General features: G+C 40.2%; 1 protein-coding gene across 5 annotated transcripts in view; it reads left to right on the top strand.

Annotated features, from left to right (window-relative positions):
* dpp6a (dipeptidyl-peptidase 6a) overlaps nt 1–16,327 on the top strand; it is a 350,581-nt gene that overhangs the window by 236,544 nt on the left and 97,710 nt on the right. For all 5 annotated transcript variants that reach the window (XM_033638754.2, XM_033638755.2, XM_078162828.1 and 2 more), the window contains one exon: nt 9,689–9,803. In XM_033638754.2, the coding sequence (XP_033494645.1) occupies nt 9,689–9,803 (115 nt within the window). The remainder of the gene's footprint in view (nt 1–9,688; nt 9,804–16,327) is intronic.

The following is a 16,327-nucleotide window of genomic DNA, read 5'->3' as shown; positions in this document are numbered from 1 at the left end:
TACAAAACCATTATAAATACACAAAATGATAAGTGTGAGAATCTAAGGTTAATTTGGCAAAGAGACTTAGGACACAGGTGACATGGCAGGATATTATATCCAGTACTGGCTGGGCCACAAGAGATATTAAAAGCAAATGTATTCATTACAAAATTATACATAGATACTAATACACCATTTCAAAGCTATTTCAGATGGGTCTGATACACAATAGAAATTGTTGGAAATGTAAAGTTGCAATGGGCACACTCTTGCACACTATGTGGGAATGCTCTGTCTCTCTTCTCTTCTGGAAGTGCTGGTGAAACTTGGTAAATGGGTAGAGCTCCATTTCCACACTCCACCAGCTGTCTCTAGGGCTCAGTTTGGTTTATTAGTAAATGGTTTCATTACTGCAGCAAGAGTTGTTTTAAGGTACTGGGGCAAAAAAAACAACTGAATTCACTGAATGGATTAGACTTGTGACAGAAACGGCTCCCTTTGAATGTTTACTGGCTTGAATGAGTAACACAACAGGGAAATTTGTTGAAGTTTGGGATAACTTTATTCTATTTATTGAAAGCTCACGATATTGAAGTACATATGGGTGTGTCATCTGTTTCAAGGAAAATCACTAAAAATTTAAATGACAAAAAATTTGGCACAAACGACCACTTGGATTAAGGATGAACTGGTTAGATTTTGGTGGTCAAAGGTCAAGGTCACTGTGACCTTGTGTCAGTCTAATTTCTATTAACACAACATTTCAAGAATCACTTGAGGGAATTTCCTTGAATATGGCACAAACATCAACTGGGACTCAAGGATGAACTGATCAGATTTTGGTGGTCAAAGGTCAAGGTCACTGTGACCTTGCAAAACATGTATTTTGGCCATAACTCAAGACTTCATATGCTAATTGTGACAACATTTCACACAAAAGAAGAAAAATGTGAAGTGATGACATTTTATATCCAAAAGGTCAAAGGTCAGCTTCACTGTGATATCGTAATGTTCTGCCATTATGTGTCATTACTCAGGACCAGAAGTGAAGACATTTTGTCAGACAGTGAATTGGTGACACTAATTTTGGGTGCCCATGGCTACATATGAGTCTTGACAGACATGGATGTAAACTGTAGCTGCCACCTGAGTGGTTTGCAGAGGTATACTACCACAAGGCACACATTTTAGTAACTGTAAATTATACAGTCAATGTTCTTATCAAAAGACAGTAGAATTAAAATCATGCTGTAAGGTACAGCATTTCTTTTGTGTTACTTTACTTTCTTATGGAAAGCACCTATGCCCTTGCTCGTCAAGATGTGGGTGGCTGCATTTTGAATGTGCTGAAGCTACTGAATGGCTTTTATGTTGCATAATAGTCTGCAAGAGTAGTGTTTTCAAATCTCACAGGGACAGAAATCATCATTTTTTAAAATATTTCTGAGAAGGCTACTTTGGTGATTGTGCTGATCTAAGAAATAAAAAAGTGATTAGCATTAAGTAGTCCTACAGGACCAGGACTGCAAATATGCACAGTAGCCAACACTTGCAACCTTTTTCTATGGTCCAACGAACAGAAATGCTGAAATGGCTCTATATGTGCCTGAAACTCTTAAAAAGTGTTAGACTTTACTAGCTGTTGACTTTAAGAAGCACTGGCACAGTGTTGTGTTTCACACACTCGGGGCAAAATCAACACTGATGATTCCTGTGCATGCTCTGCAGATTTAAACATGACAGCTGCTGAGGACAAGAAAACACCAAGATCTTGTTTTTTATTCGAGTTTGGACCTGAATCCATCTACAGTGTCCCATACTTTTTTTTCTCATCCTGTCATGTTTTGGTCACGCCTCAAGCTTTCCTGTCAGTGAGTCTTCCTGCAGCCTCCCAACGTGTTATTTATTTACTGTTCCTGCAAGCTCTGATGTCTGTCTCCTCACTCCTCACTGCTCATTTTATACCTCATCTCTCCTCTGCCATAGTCACTTGTAATCACACCATCATTACTCTGGCACATAAGGTCTAGCTAATTAGTCCAATCATTATTATAATTACAGATCAGAGGGGCATGATCAGGAAGGTTAGGCAAGGTTTCCAGCCTGTGTCTGCACCCTTACCCACACTGAATACGTGATTACCATTATTCCCTCCAAGCCCAGGAATAGAAAAGTCAAGTCAAAAGTTCTTGGTGAGGTTTCTGTCTTTGTTCTTTTTTGGCTGATTTTTTGGGGGTCCAGTTATTAGTATGCTTCAACCACAGCAAAGTATGGATCCTCACAAGAATGCTGCACATTTGGCCTCTGAGAGGGAGCTTCTGTGGATTTGTGTGTTTTTGGATGGTTTCCAGTGTCAGTATGTTCCCACAGAGATGCTGATCTATATGGATATGCTGTTTGACACAGACTCTTTAGTCACCATAAGAGTGCAATAGATCTTTCAGCATGGTGGATGTTACTGTCGCTGAGTGTGGAGAGAAAATAACAGAAGCAATTTGCAGACTTGCAGCATCTGTGTGTTTGTGTGCGTTCGCTTGTCCTACAGTAGTACAGCTGAGCGTTTACAGCCATTGGACGGTCTGCTAAACTAATTTTTTATACTTCTTTTTGACAGTGGTAAATCCATAGACTGTATAAAAGAAGTGGACATAGCATCTTGGCCTTAAATTTCAACCAGCTTTGTATCAGTGTAGGTAGTAACAAAAAAATTGTAAAACTTCAGTTGCCAGCAAAAACATGTCAGCCAGCAGATTTTTGCTGGCTCTTGTGCTGTTGCTTGAACAACAGATTGTACTACCCGCTGCCACCATGGACACAAAGCATATAGAAGTGGATTGAGAGTGAAAGCCACCCCATGCTGCTCCAGTGTGTGATTTTAGTCAGCATGCCGGCATTGTATCAGCATAAGAGACGTGACAAGCTAGACATTTAACACAATTGCAGTCGGCCTCTAGTGTGACAAATATCATATGCTTCTGCTGTGCTTCATAAAAACAACAATGGCATAACATGGCAATAATAACAATTGTTTGCTGTCCCTGTCATATGGCAGCTGATCTCATTTTCTGCACGGAGGGTAAGGAGCTCCCGGACTTCATTGTTTTTGTGGACATTTTCGGCCACTGTTTATCTTCTTTGAGTTAGCTGCTAACTGATATCAGCTGCTTTTTAAATCTCCCACATTTGGTCACACATATAACACGTCGTCAAAATGTCACCCCTGTTTCACCTATGATCCCATCCTTCCGGCTGTCCCTTTGTTTGGGAGACCTTGTTATGGCACTGTTACTACCTCCAATGCCAGATTAAAGGCAAGACAACTCTCTCCCCCATTCCACAATTGTACCTTTTGTACAGAACGGCGAGGTGGCATAATGTCTGGAAATTTCCATGAGGTGCCAGTGTAAAATGGGCTTCTCTCTCTCTCTGTCAAACTGAGATCAAATGGTAAAACTTTGTGGTGCTGATCAAATATGAAAGAGGATTCTGGTACTGCTTTGCCTAATTCTCACCTCACATGTTTTCCGAAACATATTTTACTGCACTGTGTAGCTGTAATACAAGATTCTTTGTCACAAGCCAGCCGTGATATTGTTTTCGGATGAGCCTGCCAAAAACAGCTCACATTACATTACCCTCCAGCAGGAGCATTTATTGGTGTGGTGCACTGCAATCTGGTAGTTGTAGGTTTTCCACTTCTTGAGTAAAAGCAAATGCCACAGCCCTTTATCTCTGTATTCTCTGGTCATGTAGCACCAAATTCAAAAGTAATTGTGTCTTTCTACTGTGTAGACAGCCCAGTTTTGTGAAAAGACCATCTTTCCAGCAGTGAAATACTTCTTGCTAATTGTCTTAAACCTGCATTCTTTCTCATGGCCAGCATGTAAACATTTCTGTAATGAGTATATGCTCTCAATTGCCAGTTTCAATTTTTTTTCAGTACAGCATGGTGTTCACTTTGTAAATCATGATCATATTTATTGTAACATACACAATTGTAAACCTGAGACTTCAAAAGTCCACAAACCAGTGGGTGACATCATGGTGGGTTCACACCTGGGTCAATCTGAGATCAGACTGTCATGTCCTCCAAAGCAGAAATGTCATTTTTTGAACATTTCCTCCCACCACAGTAAGAGAGGTCAAGTGAATTTAAAGATTAAATCTTCACCTGGAAATGTTGGTCTAAGACACACTGTGAGATCCGATGCTTCACTGAGCAGCTGCGTTGATTCCTTGTTGACACATGATGGAACAAAATTGCATGGACATTTATTTAAGCACTTTACCAAATCGCTTTAGCTACACAGCATGCACCATGCTGAAGCCCATCCAGATTTTAGGTTAGGTTGCCTTACCGTCTGCATTTCTGAATATGCACACATACACGCACACACAGTGAGATAAGATTGTTAAATTTAAGACGCTGTGATGGAATCATGCCCAGCTTTTGACTGCCTTATCTGCAGTGCATAGAACACATAATAAACAGTCATTGCTCAGCATTGCATGAGTTATTTCTGTATCTATTTTATTGTGCATTGGACATATTGAGCACTCTGTCATGCTCACTTTCCATCCCATTGTTGCATGTAAGGAGTTGCTCTCTATAAAGCAGTTTTTTTTCTCCAATTTTGTCAGAAATTCCATATTGTAAATCCCACATACTGTATCAACCACAACAATCAGCAGCGGGCTCCATGCCACTCTCATAAAATCTCCAGCAGGATTTTCTGTTCTGCAGAAAAACATAAAGATTGTTCCAGAGAGATGGCTCAGCACAGAATTATAGAAAATAAATCACATTGTAGACTGTCAGCTCATCACCCACAACATTGTGTTTTATCAGCTAAAATGATCCGCACTCAAAAAGAACTGACTGAACTCATGAGTGGGCATGTTTATTATTTATGTTTATAGATCTATTCATTTTGCAATCATTCGCGAATCGTTGGCTCTGCTTTCTTTTGAATTTGGGCCCATGACAAAGTTGATTTATTGTTTAGTTTTAATTAGTTAGAGCTTAAAGCATCTTTTGTTGTCACTCAGCTTTGGCCTTCTGTCATTTTTTACAACAGTTGACGGTTCTCTTGAATGGTTATGAAATTCTTGTTGAATCTTGAGTACAAAAAGAAATTGTGATATCAAAATCTTCTTTATTGTTCAAAAGTTATATTGTTTAAAAGTTAAAGACAAAGGTCTATGTACATAAAACAAAAGGATAGAAGTTAATGCCCAAGAAGTCTTTTTTTTTTATGAAGAAACATACTGTCACTGAGCCAAAAATTCTGTAATATATCCTACTCTCAGTTGTTTTTGGAAGTGTTTTCATTGGCTTTTAGGTTCGAATCATGGGTGTTTTGTAGCAACTCGTCTGTATTTTTGCATTGGCTTTGTAGGATTGAATCATGGGTGTTTTGTAGCAGCCTGTCTGTGTTTTTCCATTTGCTTTTTAGGCTCGAATCATATGTGTTTTGTAGCAACCTGTCTGTGTTATTCCATTGGCTTTTTAGGCTCAAATTATAGGTGTTTTGTAGCAACCTGTCTGTGTTTATCCATTGGCTTTTTAGGCTCAAATTATATGTCTTTTGTAGCAACCTGTCTGTGTTATTCCATTCGCTTTTTAGGCTCGAATCATATGTGTTTTGTAGCAACCTGTCTGTGTTATTCCATTGGCTTTTTTTGGCTTGAATCATATGTGTTTTGTAGCAACCTGTCTGTGTTATTACATTGGCTTTTTTGGCTCAAATTATAGGTGTTTTTTAGCAACCTGTCTGTGTTTATCCATTGGCTTTTTTGGCTCAAATTATATGTGTTTTGTAGCAACCTGTCTGTGTTATTCCATTGGCTTTTTAGGCTCGAATCATATTTTTTGTAGCAACCTGTCTGTGTTATTCCATTGGCTTTTTAGGCTTGAATCATATGTGTTTTGTAGTAACCTGTCTGTGTTTATCCATTGGCTTTTAGGCGTAAATTATGTGTGTTTTGTAGCAACCTGTCTGTGTTATTCCATTGGCTTTTTAGGCTCGAATCATATATGTTTTGTAGCAACCTGTCTGTGTTATTCCATTGGCTTTTTATGCCTGAATCATTGATGTTTTGCAGCGATTTTGGGTGGCTCATGATATCCTAATATATTTAGCCATTCACCACACTAAACTGTTTCAGAGAAATGGTCACAGAAACTGCTGTTTTTCTTAAAAAGAAAAAAAAAAATATTGAAGATATAGTTGAAAAAATCTTTCAGACGGGAACTTGCAACAGTAAAAGAACTGCTGGAACAGTTCATGATTGCACTCACCAATTCGTGTCTTATTGAATCCCTCCAACTGAGAGCAAATCATTCATTTTCTGCACTTCTTAGCTCACAAACTAAAAAAAAAAATATACAGCAACATGTTAAACTTGTTCTTGTTCTCGTGCCGTGCCTTGTGGCTGTGGCTATACAGCAAAGTAACTGTCGTAATGAATGTGTGTAATGGGCAGTCTGGTAAATAGCCTCGATTGCTCTTATCTGCGGGCTAATGATGTCTTGGGCTCCTTTCAATTAAGGTGGGAAAGAGGTCACTAAAAGGTTTGCTTCATAGCTCAGCCATTCAGCTTCATTAAAGGCTTTGCGTGTATTCATTAAGGCTCCAGCCACAGGTCCCCGAAGCACATGCTCTGCTTCGTTCTTTTTATCCTCTATAAACTAATTAAGAACTTATTAATCCTCCACTAATAGTTTGGGCTCTGGACTCTTTTGCAGAGTCCCCTTGGTTGTAGTTTTGGCGTTGGTGTTTCTGTGTGTGAGCCAGACCAAGCAGGGCTGAGATGGAAAACTTTCAGGGTTGCTTAGTCTTAAAAGTCACACACTGAGCCATTTTTTCTCTGGGTGCTTAATAATGTCATCATCATGCTTCAGCCGAAACTGAATTTAAAACTTGGAGATGTAACATGATCGAACAGAGGTGTACTTCATATAACCCCAATTAAGGCATCTCCTCAATTTCTGCCATTAGAGTGGATTTTAAATTTTAATGATTACTTTTAAATCTACAGTAATAAATAGCTTTTTTATGTTAAAGGAATACTTCACCCCCAAATGGCATTTAGTATATCAATTACTGAACTGAAGTCATAGAGGACTGCATTTAACAACAGCAAAACTATATGAAGACATCTGTTTACAAACTCTTCAGCAACTTGTGCAGTATAATCAAAGTCCTTGACAAAAACAGTCATTTTACCTCATCAAACATGAGAGCTGCTGGTCTGCCGCTGCCTCGATCTTTTAGTTTGTTGTGTTATTGTGTGACTTTGATAAATTTGAACTAACCCTTTAAAACACCAAAGTCACACAATAATGCAAACAAACTAACTGATAGGAGGCAGCATCAGACCAGCAGCTCCTGGGTTCAGTGAGGTAAAATGACTGTTTTTGTCAATGGAGTTTGGCTTTGAAGAGAGCTTAGTCTAGATAAGTTTCACTTTCTCTTACATTCTCTGTTGGAAAGGGCTGTCCGTTTCGCAAGTGAGCATACGCCTGGATAAATGAGTCAGTGAATGTGTTGATATCCTTTTGCTGGTGTAAACGCACTGACCCCTATGACTTAGTTTTTTGGATTCTTTGTTCACCAGAGTTTTTACCAGTGGAGTAGATTTTAATGATCACTTTTAAATGTACAGAAATAATTTGTTCTTTATATTTACAATGAACCAAATGCATATATGTTAGAAAAAAAGGTGATGTATTAAATATTGGTTGGTAACTGCGTTAATTTACTAACTATAGGCTAACTGCCCAAATCTTAACAGCAAACAATCCAAAATTAGCAAATAGCAAGTGAAGAAGCTAATCTAGCAGCTAAAGACCCATATGTTTTCCTCACTTTGCTCACACTTGACATTTATTCGTCAGGTTATACCAGGAACACAACTCATGATTGCTAATACATGTCAATAGGACGCATGAATAGGCAGTTGTTTGCTAACAATTGTTTGCTAACACCTCAGAGCAGTTTAGCAGCTGAGGGGCTAAAAACAAAAGTAGCACATGTAAGCTAGCTAGATTAGCCTCTTCTCTGATGGTCTTTCTGAGCTTTTCTTGCATTCTTACTTTTAAATTATTTGACTGATACTTGGTAATTTATTTAGATCTAATCTCAGTTTTTTTGTAAAACTCTTCCTACATTTTTATAATTGGTATGACAATAAAACAGGCTACAATAGAGTGCTCCAGGGAGGACGTTTATCTGTAGGCTGATGTGGAAGTTAGCATGGCACTGATTCTGTCGTCGAAAAGCCTGTGGGATTTTTAAAATCGAGTTTGGATTATTGCTGAAAATAAGCTCTGTGGCAAACAAACATTTATGATACTTCATCTTCACAGACAAACGCCATTTTCATAATGACTGCCTAATTATAATCGCCAGCAGTAAAAAGCTGACGTTTGGCTATAAATTAACTACACTATGGTCGCATATCCGAACGTCACCACTGCAAAGCTGTGTTCGGCGCAGCTCGGAGTGGTGACATTCTGTAGTCTTATTTAGTCACTTGTTAGCAACTACCTTTTTTAAGACACATAGAAGCTTCAAAGTTCAGGAGTGGGGTATTTACTGGTGTATTTTATGTTAGAGAACAAAACATGAAAGTCTCTTAAGCTTGTGTTAACCACAGACCTTATTTCAGGTATCTAACCAAAAACCCATTCAAAAAACCCATTGACTTTGAGGCGAGGGAACTGTGAGTGGTAAAAAAAATGCTAACTCATTTCCAGGTTTTAGGCCTCATCCCTGGGGCACTCTGTGATTTAACTTAAGATGAAGAGAGATCCAGAATTTTAGCAGTAAAGCTGTAAAATAAGGAAAGGCTGAGTACATGTGAACCAGAGCTGCTGACTGGACTGTCGTGAATTGTTACAGTAATGTACTGTGAAAACTTTGTGCTCATTTAATTTTTCGCTGAACCTAGCCACCTGCTGCACATCAGCGTGTGTCAAATGCATTTCCCCCGCACATTATTTGATTTGGACAGGAACATGAAGCCTATAGCTGCTTTGCCCCTATTGTTTTTATTTCATACCCTGCAGTGATACTTTGCCTCATGCCATATTCATTCCTCAAAATTCTGTTTTCACTTATAACAATATTAAACGGCAATGAGTTCATTTCTGCATTTGTCGGTCAGACAAAAAAGAAAAAAAAATCCCCCTCAAGGTTGCTCATAACTCAGGCTCATTTTCTCAACCCCAAAGCTTCTCTCTCTGCTGTTGCCGAGCTTTTGTCAAGCATGCAATTCACCAACGTGTCGAGGGCTCCATTTTTATCTGTCACATTCGTTTGGGGGTGATGGCCGCTGATGCTCGGCTCATTAAGAATTCTCCCCCCTCCTCCTCCTCCTCCCGCTGCTGCTGCTGCTGCTGCTGCTGGCATGTCTCCTTGAGAACCAAGATGCTGCGACTGACTCATGTTCGTCCTTGACTGACACCCCCATCGCTCCTTTTCATGAGTTTCCCATTTATACTACCTCTGATTATTTTTCTTTTCTTCAGTCTCTTCAGATGTTTCTCTCTTTTGCTTCTTTCTCACATCTCGCATATTGTTCTTTTTCTTTCTTTTTGTCCACATCCTTGCTTTGTAAGTCGTACTCCGATTTGCTCCCACAGTATTCTTTTTACAGTTTCTGACCATGTTTTTCTCCTTCTCTCTGTCTCTCCCTGCAGGAGCTGGTGGGCAGTAACCCTCCGCAGAGGAACTGGAAGGGAATAGCGATCGCCCTTCTTGTCATTCTGGTCATCTGCTCGCTGATCGTCACCTCCGTCATCCTGTTGACACCAGGTACACAGCGCAGAATGAGGGGGAGTGGGGGTGGGGGGAGGTCACGACACCATACACCGCACATCGCTCTGTTTACACAGCTATTATTATGCACAGACATGCCCATTAGGTTTCACAATCAATCCCACCACGAACAATGCAAACAATAACGTGCGTATGTCAGTATCTCTGTCCTTGTGTGTGGTCCATGCTCTCAATATTTGCTGTGTCACCCACAGTAATGTCACAGTTATCTTCCACATGGGCGCTCTTTCTTGCTGTAACGGAGTCGTTTAGTGAAGGTCAGTAAACCTCATTGAAGTCAGCTTGCGCAACATTGCTTTCTTCATAAATGCAGTCTCCATATGCCTCCTTCACTTAGCCTGTCTTCCCCCTGCACACACACATTTTGGACTTCTACAATTCCCTTAGTTATTTTAAGTTTCATATCAGAGTGACCTTCAGGTGTTCTGTTTGCAAATTTACATGAAAGTTTAATCAATAAGCCATCTGTTGAAATTCAGGCTCATAAAGCTCCTTGATATGGTTTTATGCGCTGCCAGAGCCAAATCAGTCAATACAACTGCCGATGTGTATGCACTATAATTCAGTTACAAAGACAGTAATCACTGTGCCCTTGTTTATGATTTTCTGTCGCAGACAATTGCAGTTAATGTTTCAGAGGATGTCGGGGGCGTGGTGGAAATGCAGGGTCTGCTAATGTAAAATAAATTCAATGCTGTGTCTTTCTACATAATCTTTAGAGATCTAGGCAGGTGTCAGAGCAAAAATATCGCCGGTGTAGAGCAGCAGGTGCCAAAGCAGCGAGGCCTAAAACGCCTTGTCACCTCCTGGCTGTGACCTGTTCCTGTCCCGGGGTGTGTGTTACGGACTCAGATGAACCAGAGCTGTTAAATGTGCCACTTCCAAACATGGCGGGCCAGCGGGAGTCAGAAAGTGGAGGCCGGGGCAGGTGGTGTCTGCAGCTTGTACTTCGACCTAATCCGTCCCTCCCCCCCGCGTTGAATCTGTGTGCTCGAGTAGAACCACTGTTCCGCTCCAAGTTTCGACACAAGCTGGGTTCCTGCGGCCAATGTGGGGCCTCCAGTAGATTGCCCGTTAAAGAGGCTGCTTGCAGATGATATGTGGTATTTTAGAGGCTTTAGGGATATTAGAATATGGTCTGGCCTCATCAGATGTAGTTTTGAAAGTTGGTGTGGATTAATTGAGTATCCTGACCATCTGAGATGAGCTTCAGGATAAAACAGCTCCATAAATCATCCCTCAAGGACAGTGGCTTCTTTGAGCAAAGACAGTTTATTTTTCTCCGTCTTGGGGTTATCATATTCGGGATGGAACTGTTAATTGAATCCCTGGATTCTACAGAGTGGAAGATTTTTTTCTTTTGGTACTTAAAAAGTTAAAGGAAAAGGCTAACCTTAAAGGGACAGTTTACCCTTAAATCAAAAGCGGTAGTGTCATTTATGAATCTAGATTGTTTTGGCGTGAGTTGCCGAGTTCCTTCTGCGAGATGATACAGTTGCTCAGTGTAGTTCAAAATTTTGGAAAGAAAGTAGTTGCAACACGAAACTACCGACAACGATTCTGCAGATTAGAGTGCAGCTTGGGCCACATATTTCTGTCCAAACACGGTCCCAGGCCAATGTGTCGTAACCTAGCTTGACTCAAACCCAACGCAGTTAATGTAGTTAAACCCTAAGTTTGTTCCTGTCACGCTAATATGGTTACCTTGGGTGGGGGATTGATACAGCATAGTGTCAAAATAATGTGTGTGTAAATATTGTATCGATACATGGACACCAAGTATTGATTAATAAGTTAATAAGTTATCACAATATTCAGTATACTGCAAAAATGTTTAAAAACCCAGTAACATTGTATTGTGACTAAAGTATTGTTATAATGTTGTACTGTGGTTCTTCTGATGATTCTCAGCCTGAGGGTCACAGCTTGCCTGTATACTGTGATTACACGTGGCACCTTAATGACTGTCAGAAGGCATTGTGTTATGTAGATTGTTTTAACACACACATCCCACACACTACAATGTCATCAGCAGCTGTAAACAATACATAATACAATACAGTCTTACGAATAGTGTAAGTCAAGTCTTCATCTCTATGGACTCCTCTTGAACTGCTCTCAACTGAATTGTTTATATAATCCAACCATCATGGTTTATTTGTTAGTTTTCATGGAAGAAGGGGATAGCATCCACCATGGATTGCTGCAGTTCTATGGTTCTTGCAGCAGTGCCAGAGTTCTGTTTACTGCTGCTGAATTGGCCAGAATGCCCTGAGAGAATTGCACCAAGCTTCAGGTTTGATGTCCTCCATAGTTAGCTAGCTAATATAAACTTACATGAATACATTCATTCAATTCATAAATAACAAATCCCAGCACTGAACAATAAATTGCCCAACACAGACAGTAGATCTGTCTTTTTTATGACAACCCTGAACCATACCCGAACATAATTCTTAAATATTTGTCCATGTCCTGCCCGTAGGGTTTCACGGGGTCCTTTCGGATCCTTGTGGGCTTGGGTTGGGTATCCATGCTCTAATGTGTATTTCCTGTGTATTTCATGATTTCTGGAAAGAGGCATTGCTGTTGAGTTTTTCAAATGTATTTGTTGGCGCTTTGAGCACCACAAGCTGAGTGCCATCTTTTTCCATTGTATTGGGTTTTTAGGGGGGGAGGTTGAACTGTCCCTTTAAATGTGTTGTTAGGCATCTTTAATCTGGTATTTTCAGCACAAACACATCAAATTCCTACTCAAAACACTGCAGACCTTGAGTTTTGAGTGATTATTACTCTTTTTGCAAGACACTTAAAAGACTTGAAGTTTGCGAACTGTCAGAATTTACCATTTGATATCTATGATTTATCTCAACCTGGACACCCCTGTCCATATACTTTTGTGTACTGTCATTCTGGGGCTGGTTTCCTGGTTTGGTCTTTGGTGCTTTGGCATGCTCCCAACTTTGTGGCAAAGTTTTAGGAAGGTTCCTTTCTGTCTCGACATGATTATGGCCCTGTGCACAAAATCAGGTCCACAAAGAACACAGAGCCCTGACCTCAACCCCATCCAACACCTTTGGGATGAACTGGAACACTGACTGCGAGCCAGGTCTTATCGCCCAACATCAGTGGACTCACTAATGCTCTTTTGCCTGAAAATCCTTGCAGCTATGTTACACAGTCTTGTGTGAAACCGTCTAAGGGGAGTGGAGGCTGTTACAGCAGCATATCGATGCCCATGGTTTTTGAATTAGTTAATCAAAAACCACATATGAGTGTAATTTTTGGGCAGCCATGAGGAGCATTTAAGACATCTTTCCTTTCTTAGCTGCAGCACCCACATCTCAGTGGTGAATGGTGCAGATTTAATAATTGAGGTGATAATAGATATTGAATTTTATGTAGTGTTCTTAAAAACAGAGTAAATGGCTCTAGTTTTTGTACATTGTATACACGTACACAGAGGGAGCATCATTAAACTTATTTTTTCCTGTCAAGAAAAAGTGTGTGTGGAGAAACAACAATGATGTGGTTTGCCTAAACTGTGTATTCAAATTAGGAAAGAAACACTGAGAGGGGTATTGTATTTCACAGACTACTGATGATGATCTCCAAAGATGCAGGCTGCGGCTGTATTGCATTCTATTCTGTGTGGCAATGCAGTCTATTCAGGCCTCTGTCTGTGCAGAAATTGCTATCTCTGCCTCTTAAAATGAATTCCTTCCTGTATGATTGTGAACAAAATAGTAAGCGTGGGAAGAACGCCTTGATTTTAGGGTACTGATATCACAACTGTATGTGCACCGCTGATTTTCTTTGTAAATGTAGCCGATGTACATCAGTCAAAGACAAGAAAGAAAGAAAGTACATAGTTGTGTCTATGATTCAGCCCTAAAGATTAATTTTTAAGTAAAATAAAATCTGCCATCTGTTGAGCTTCAGTCAAATGCTGAGTCCTCTCTACCAGCCAGGTGGGGCAACAAGTTCTGACAAATAATCCAAGGTCTCAGTTAGACGCCGGGCCTGGTTGCCATTGACGCTGTGAAGCAGAAGATCTGTGGATGTATAAAACTTCTTAAAGCCCACTAGTCATCAGCCACCTGCTTGAGCTACTTCTAAGCTGCTTAGATCAATCACCTATACTAATATAAATATTAAAACTTCTGTCCATCTCTGTGCATGAGGTCTGGATTGAATTAATGATTTGTAATTGATATGTTATTTGATAGCCTGATAGCAGTATTCCTACTTGTTTAAATGAAAATCTAATGGCATTTCCCATCTTTTCTGAGCAAAAGATTTGTGTGAAATGAATTTTTTGCATGGGATGACACTGAGGTGAGGTGACGACCAAGCTGCAAGCCACTGTTCCACACCAACATACAACAAAACCAGTTGTTTTCTTGCAAGTCATGGATGTGTACATGTGTACAACTTTTTAGCCATGGGTGTTTTTTAACAACCTGTTGCTGTTTTTCCACCTGGGATAGTGCCATGAAAAGCTGTTGTGTTATACCAAGAGACTGCTGTGTTTCCTGTCAGGATAGTGCCACATAAAGTGGTTGTTTTTTTGCCGGAGGCATTATGTTCTCAGGTTGTCCATCTGGCCATCCATCCCATTCTCATGAAGGCACTATCTCAAGAACGCATCGAGGGAATTTCTTCAAATTTGGCACAAACATCTCCTTGGACTCAACAATGGACTGATTAGATTTTAGTGGTCTTTAGTTAAAGGTCAAGATTACTGTGACTTTGTCTGTGTCATTTTTGTGAATGCAATATCTCAAGCACACCTTGAGGGAATTGCTTCAAATTTGGCACAAACATTCCCTCAGACTCATCTATGAACTGATTGGATTTTGCCTGTCAAAGGTCGAGGTCAATTTGACCTTGCTTCCATCTCAAACACCTTATGGGAATTTCTTCAAATAGAATTTGGTGGTCGAGTGTCAAAGATGAAATGCAATGTGACCTCACAAAACATGTTTTTGGACAAAACTCAAGAGTTCTAACACTACCTATGACAAAACTTGACACAAATGTCAAATAGGATATAATGATTAAGTTGTGACATTTTACATCCAAAAGGTCAAAGGTCAACTTCACTGTGACATCATACTGTTCTGCATAAAACAATTTTCTGGCCATTACTCAACATCATATCTCAGGAACAGAAGGGGAGACATTTGGTCAGACACTGCATTGATGACACTTTTCTTGGGTGCCTACCTTGAACCTGTGCTGATTGTATAGGTCTTCTGTGCTGCTGGGGGAAGATGTGTGTAATGTTTTCACAGACATGGATGTGAACTGTAAGTGCAACTTGACTGGTGTGCGGAGGCATACAACCACGGGGAGGTAATTCTAGTTTACTGAGACATTGCTGCATCTCCTGCCGGGATTGTGCTGCCAAAAGCAGTTGTTTTTCCACAGAGGCGTTGCTGCGCTTCCAGCGGGGATTTTCTGGCCAAAGCTGGATATTTTAAGCTAAAACATGATCTTTTCCTAACCATAAAAAAGTTTTGTTATTCCTGAATCTGACCACACATTAACCACAGTGTTATTGCAACACAAAGTAAGTAAAGTTTCAAAGTATCTGCTACATAATAACATAGAAATGTAACCTATTTGTGCACACAATGCCAGCATTTATTGTGGTGATTGGGTTGTTAACTGAAGTTTTATGGTATTTAGATCTTGAAACAAAGAGTAAATACAGGTAATTGCACCACAGTCAAAATAATAAGGTTGATTTTGAGCCATCTTTAGAGCAAGCAGATTCTCTTCACTGCTTTTAAGAAAATAAGACATAAAGGGCTTAATTACAGACGTTTCTTGGGGAAAATGGGCATTTTTTGCAGCACCAATGAGCCCAGGAGTGTAAGGTATATCACTAAAGGGTTTTCTAACACTGTTTAAGTGCTTTGGGGAGAATTTTCTTATTAAAATGCTAAATCTAGCAGCCATTCAGAACAACGTATTTTGCTGTAATTACACATCAAGGAGAAACATTTGGGAACAAGGGCAACTCAAACTGCAGTGCGGCTCATGTGGGGAGTTATGAGATAGCATGTTGTTTCCACTCAGTTAGGAGGGTGCGTTGATGGATGTTCCCCTGCCAGACAGGCCAGCCAGTTTCTAACTGCTCCTGACAACCACTTTGTTCTCACACACATGCACACAATTACACACACACACACACACACACACTCACACCCACATAGAGTTTCGCTCTCCTTTTCCTTCTCTGACAACCTGTGTCTGCTGTAACTGATAGCTCCATATTGCTAAGAGGTTGCTCTGTTCTCTACATCAATACAACTCGGTCAGATGTTCACAATTGGCATCTGGGTATTCTTCAGACTGAGGGATGTCAAGCTGACTGACAGACTGAAACTGTGGGGGGATTGCATGTTGCATTGATCTGGTGCAGCCGAATGTAAGCAGTCACAGAGATCGTTGCATGAAGCCGACGCTAAGTTAGGTCATTCTCCCACTGC

This window comes from Epinephelus lanceolatus, chromosome 20, assembly GCF_041903045.1.
Source record: "Epinephelus lanceolatus isolate andai-2023 chromosome 20, ASM4190304v1, whole genome shotgun sequence".
Classification (NCBI taxonomy): domain Eukaryota; kingdom Metazoa; phylum Chordata; class Actinopteri; order Perciformes; family Serranidae; genus Epinephelus; species Epinephelus lanceolatus.
The sequence above is the reverse complement of the archived record's forward strand: the minus strand, read 5'-3'. Positions and strand labels throughout refer to the sequence as shown.